This window comes from Ceratosolen solmsi, unplaced genomic scaffold (genome assembly GCF_000503995.2).
Source record: "Ceratosolen solmsi marchali unplaced genomic scaffold, CerSol_1.0 scaffold41, whole genome shotgun sequence".
Taxonomy (NCBI): Eukaryota; Metazoa; Arthropoda; class Insecta; order Hymenoptera; family Agaonidae; genus Ceratosolen; species Ceratosolen solmsi.
The window spans coordinates 4674794-4681164 of NW_011948424.1; the positions used below are offsets into that span (position 1 = coordinate 4674794).

Genomic DNA, 6371 nt, shown 5'->3' on the forward strand with positions numbered 1-6371 from the left:
CTTTATGCGCGACATATCATTCTAAAGAAGCATAAACTTTTACGAATCCTTACGAAGCTGCGATTTATATGTGTGTATACACTCGGCGCTAAGGCGGCATTAATGAGGCGCGAGGAGGTAAGGATCGCTCTCCCTTAATTGACGCGACGCGTCAAACTTTCCTTTTCCAGCAGGGAGCTTGAAAAATAAGTGGCTCCTATACGTCAGCAAAGCTCGACCTTGGGAAGATTAATGACGGATCCCGTTGTTTGCCTAGGAGGAGCGGCTTCCGGGGAGCGAGGATACGCGGAATCGGAGCTACGGCTGTGGGTGCGCGGGTCGGTACTTGTTCGAGGCCAACCACGCGTACGAAAGTCCAGCCATGGAGTGGCGGTTGGTCTGCGAGCGCGAGTCACTCCTGCGGGCTGCCGGCGACGCCTACCTCGGGGCTCTGCTCCTGGGTGGCCTTATCGCCGGTCCCATCGCCGACCGCATCGGCAGGCTGCCCGTACTCGCGATATGCCTGTACGCCCAGGGGACGATGGCCGTCGCCCTCAACGTCGTACAGGTGATTGGATTAACATTGGTTCATGGGGTCTCGGGGAGTTGTGTCCGAGAGTTTTGTCCGAGAGTGATATTTGCCGAGGAACGTTATAATCGGGTCATAACTCGGCTACAGAGTCACTTTGACTGTTAACGAGGCTAATCGTACTGACAAGCGGAACAAAGAGCGCTTCATCTTCATACTTTCGTTGGCTGAACAACGGAGTTCTGACTTATTTTACACTTTATCACTTTTATCACCCATGTAATCCACATACGTTTAAAGACAAAAACGTTTTTATTTTTTTTTATTTTTGTTTTGTTATATTGTTGTTGTTTTTGTTTTTTTTTTTTTTTGATATTCTCGAGGCTTTCTTTCTCAATAATGCTGTATAATATGATTGCGAAAATTCTTTCTTCAATTCTCTAAGGATAATGCTTTGGAGAAATTTTAAATGTCAATTATTTTACCTCCTGCGATAAAACAAAATAAGAACATTGTCCACTGCATAGAAATTAATTTTTTTTTTTTTTTTTTTTTTTTCGAATTAATAACTTGGCATTTCACTCAGGCATTGACATTATTATTCATGCTTAATCAAATGCATTTAAATTCTTGTTTACAGATCAATTTTATTAATTATCCACGTAATTTTTCGTTACCGAGCGATAAGTTTTTTATTCGTTATTGTTTTATATTATTTTATGGAGGAAAATTTTTCTTTCTTAAATATTCAATATTATACAATCATAAATTTATTAATTATAGCTAATTATGCTTCAAATTATTATTTTCTTTTCTATTCTGTTTTAAACTCCCGATTAATAATATGAATAATAGTTAAATACTATAAATATATCGTATATAAATGACTGCACGACAATCTTCTATTTAAAAAGTACTATTCTCTTTTATTCTGTTAATGAAAAATTATTTTTGCAATCGCTTGTTCACAATGTTAAAATTATTTTTGCCTTAATGTAACCGATTACTAAAAGAAATACTCACTTCAACAATTGTCTACCATCTATATATTTTGCAAGTAAAAGTGTCAACAAAAAAAAAAAAAAAAAAAAAAAAAAAAATTTAAAATAAGTAAAGTAATAACGTAATATAGTTTAAAGAATGTAATTTCAAAAATATTTTTCAAAATCATAAGCACATAGTAATAATATCTGAATTCAGATATTTTTTTATGATAATTATAAATTAAACATTTAAAATTTTTATGAATACTAAATAGAACTCAAACATAAAAAATAAATCTACTCCGAACATACGATTATATTCTTAAAATATCAGTATTTTAACATACAAATATAAATATATTTATTGTTTTATTTTCAAATCAAGTATTTAAAATTAATTTCACATATAAGAGTACACATGATACACACTGATAAAGTCACTTGAAATATTGGAAATCTTAATATTTTCTTGGTAATTCAAATGATTATTTATTAAAAAATCATATTTTTAAAGCAACTTTCATAGATAAATTTACTTTCCATAAATATACAAACGTACTGCAACATATATGCACTAGTGCGCCTTCTCATTAGTTTAATTAAAATATTTAATATATTATGAAAATAATTTGAAAATTCGAGAATAATTTGTAAATACATAAACTATAGGGAGTATTGTTCATGTAACCGCTTTTCTATATGAAAATAAAAGGAAAATACGCCTAATTTCTCATAATGACATTATCGGTAAAAGAATAAACAAGAATAGTAGAAAAATTTATGCTAGTAATAAAAAAATTATTTTATATAAAATTGCAAGAAACGTAAATAAGTTACAGATGACACATTAACTCATATTATAAGTGAATTTATTGCCTATAATTTCCATTGAATGCATCTGCAGAAAAATTATTTGGCACTGTAATAAATGAGCTAACGGCTAACAATAAACCACAACATTTATTTTAGTTTGTACAAAAACAATAAAACAAAAAACAAAAAAACAAAAACAAAAAAATAACAACAAAAATTTATTAATTAACATAGTAATCAGCACTTTGTTATTTCAATATTAAATGAGTGAAGTATGAAATTTATTAACTTTTTCCAATGCTGTATTGTATGTAATGATCGGTAAATATATTTGCGTAAATGAAAAATATGAAAAAAGTAATTTTAAATATATTATAATTAACATATTTAAGCGATATGTATTATCGTCAATTAATAGAATGACTGCTTACAAAACATTATCTAAGTAATAAATTATTGCCCATTAGCAACTAAATGGATAATACAATGGCTGTGTGCAGTTACTTGTTAAGCGACGTACCAACGGCCATGTAGGTTAATTAAAAGTATATAATCCTTACAATGAGATATTTATCTATTGCTTTACGTACTTATTCTTGTTTTCAATGCTCCTATGCCTCCGCTAGCATAGATCGGCACGAAGGAAAGTATACATTAATGATAATAACTAGGAGTGCGCACGCATTCGAAAAACAATTAAATGTTTTAAATGGCTTTTGAAACGTTATTTGAAACGTAGATGGACATACCTATAAGGTAAATCTATTTTAACAGCTATTTGTTTTCTCTCCATTTAATCGAACTGTTTAATAAGAAATTATTTATTCAATTTAATAATCTACGTACATGTGTAGAAATATATTATTAAATGTGATATATGTAATTGCACATTTTATGATCAACAAATTTAATAGAAAATCCTCGCACTGATTAAGCATGCCGACAACTCTATGATATTAAATTCTACCTTAATATTTTAAAGTTATGTTTTATAGGTAGTCTAATACATAAAAAATTCACATACATAATTTTTAATTAAAAATTGATACGTAACACATCAATTATATATATATATATATATATATATATATACATTTTTTTGCTTTTTTACATTAATAAAATTACTTTACATTAATAAAATATTATTGATTTAAAGAATCGGCAATCTATTTACAATAAATAATAAAAAATTGTACAATCAACTACTCACCAATAATAATTGTTTCCAATTCATTATCAAATTCTGTATAATGGCTATCAACTTTTGTGAATATTACAACGATCACAAATTATTTTTATAGACATAATTTCAGATGTGCATCTCTTTGTTGGAAAAGAACATATATAAATCTACTTATACACGGCATAAAGAGTTCTTTAATATCGTTTCTGAATATTCTTCTTGTACAGTCTTTATAAAAAGTTGCTAAATAAGGTGATTGACTCATACGGACGATTTTAAAGCAGAGGAGGAATATGTATTTCATGAATCAGTCTGCAACTCGTAGTCCAATCTCGTTATAGCGTGAATTGTTTTTATAACCATATATATTTGACTCTATAAGAAAGAGGAAGAAGAGTATGTGAGAGTATGAGAGTAAGGTGGGAGGGCATATGTTTGAAAGGGAAAAAGTAAACAGCATGGATAAAAACAAGGGGAGGAGAGAAAAAAAAAGTGTGAAACTACTTATACAGTCATTAGCTAAATTGAATTTAAAATAGATATGTTACATTTATCATACATATATATTATTGGAGTTATTCAAACATTTGGCTCTTATCTCTATGAGAACGGTAGTGCTTAAATCTACTAGCAATATTAATAGAAAATAAAAAGTAAATAATTTCTTATGAAAACTTAAGTTCTTGCATCAAATATAATTCTTAGGCATTTCAATCGTTATTTTTTTATCTCAATTTCTATAAATACATATTTGTTCAAATTTTAATAATTAACGTTGATGATTTAATTATTACAATAATATTTGATGTTTAGGGTTTTATCTATAACAAACATGAATTAATTTTTTTCATGCTTTTGTAAGATGAAATATAATAGCCAAAATGAATATATTTTATATTAATGAAAATCTTATAAAAATTTGTTTATATATATATATATAAATATAATTTTTTCATGTTATTTAATAAGTTGGTAAAATCACAACAACAACAAAAATACGTGTATCCGGCCATTATTTAACTGACTCAGCTATTCCATATTAAATCCCACATATTTATAAGCAGTAAACGACGATATTAACTTAAATATTCACTGATGCTTTGACGAGGTATAATTATGATTACTATAAAAAAAATTATTTTATTCAATGTAAATAACAAATAAATAAATTCAGAAAACTTTTATAATTAAAAGTCAAATCATCAAATCTTAGAATAATGTAAACTCCATACTAACCACGGAATATGTTTCAAAATTCTTGTAATCGCTCTAACTTATTTATATTATTTTAATTATTGTCTATTGAAAGCAAGTAGCGAATACATAATAAATAATGAAGAAAAAAAAACAAGGAATAGTTATAAAATTTGCTGAAATAATGATTGCTTAAGAAAAGAAAAAATAAATAAATAAAAAACTTATAAATAGAAGTATTGGTTTTACAGGATTACAATTTATTTTTGGTATTTCGAGCGCTACAGGGCTTCTTCATTCAAGGTCTTGAGAGTTGTACTTTCATACTATGCATGGAACTGTTCCCAGCAAAATTTCGAGCCCTAATAGCACTTGTAATATTGTCGATGCGATCGTTTGGTTTGGCTTTACTGTCCGGTCTCAGTTATGCTGTTCCAGATTGGAGAATCCTTCAGCTGGTCATTTCGGTGCCAACTGCGGCTACGGTTCTGTATATTTGGCAAGTATTATCATCGCTGTCATTCAAATCCATGATAATTGGCACGATAATGATTGTATCGAGCCGTGACAGTTGCCCTATAATCTATTTATCGCTACATTTTAGGATCATACCGGAATCACCGCGATGGCTTATTGCAAAAGGAAAAATGACGGAGGCTGAAATGTTGCTCGAGAGAATCGACAATTATAATCGATTTTGCGGATCGAGTAAGAAAACCGAGGATTCCGGGAAGATACAACAGAGCGAAATTGATAAAATACCGGAAAAGCCAAAAAGGAAAACACGCTCATCCAATGATAATGGAAATTCATTGGCTGACGTTGAGAAATCGCTCGAAGAATCCAAGAATCTATTGTCCTCGTCGGAATTGGAATCACCCAGAGCTCACAGTAACGATATTTTATTTATATTTAATGTCTTGGTGTTTCGGTACGAAGAAGCTGAACTAAATTCTTCTACGTTATCATCTTGTTATTCTTGATAAAGTAACTTGAGGAGTTAATAAGCAAAAAGCAGGTTTTAAAACATACAATTTAAAATTTAATTAACTCGTTAAATAAATTATGCTTTACTGCACGAGTAATCATATACTTTTTAAAATGAATGATACGGTTTTGTACGCTTTAAGCTGCTCCTTATGTTCTTAATTTTAATAATAATAATTATATATTTTTTTCATTATAATAAACAAGACAATTGTTTATATTATCATTATTTATAATATTCAATCCAAGTGTAGCGATCGTCTCCTCTTCCATCCAATTACACATTTTATCAATTTATTTTAATAAATCGAGCTCATTGATCAGCTTATAATAATCAATGGTCTTATCGTTTATTACTATATATTCCTTTCACAATGGAAGCGAACAAATGTCAATTCATACGTATCAATATATTTGTTTGACAAAGAAAAAAAATAAAAAAAAAAAAATAAAAAAAAAAAATTAAAATAATAAAAAAAATCGAACACATAATATGAAAAATAAAAAGAATACGTCATCCATTGTAGCTACTCTCACTCGTCTACGTACAATAATAAATTATCGTTTTAGCCAGTACCGAAGCCAAATGCGATGATGGAATGATAGATTTAGATCCGATAAAGGACAATGATCTACCCGCTGAATTGGACATTGAGAAAATCTCCAAAACATCGTTATTGGTTGTCCCGGACGAGGGCAGTGC

At 29.4% G+C, this 6371-nt stretch overlaps 1 protein-coding gene across 1 annotated transcript in view; it reads left to right on the top strand.

The window, feature by feature from the left end:
• Positions 1-260: 260 nt before the first annotated feature.
• LOC105362577 (organic cation transporter protein) overlaps positions 261-6371 on the top strand; it is a gene marked incomplete at its 3' end in the record, with an annotated part of 8538 nt that continues 2427 nt past the window's right edge. The window contains exons 1-4 of the mRNA XM_011500035.1: positions 261-547; positions 4933-5180; positions 5286-5572; positions 6239-6371. The exon at positions 6239-6371 is cut by the window's right edge and continues 168 nt beyond it. Coding sequence (XP_011498337.1) covers positions 362-547; positions 4933-5180; positions 5286-5572; positions 6239-6371 — 854 coding nt within the window. The remainder of the gene's footprint in view (positions 548-4932; positions 5181-5285; positions 5573-6238) is intronic.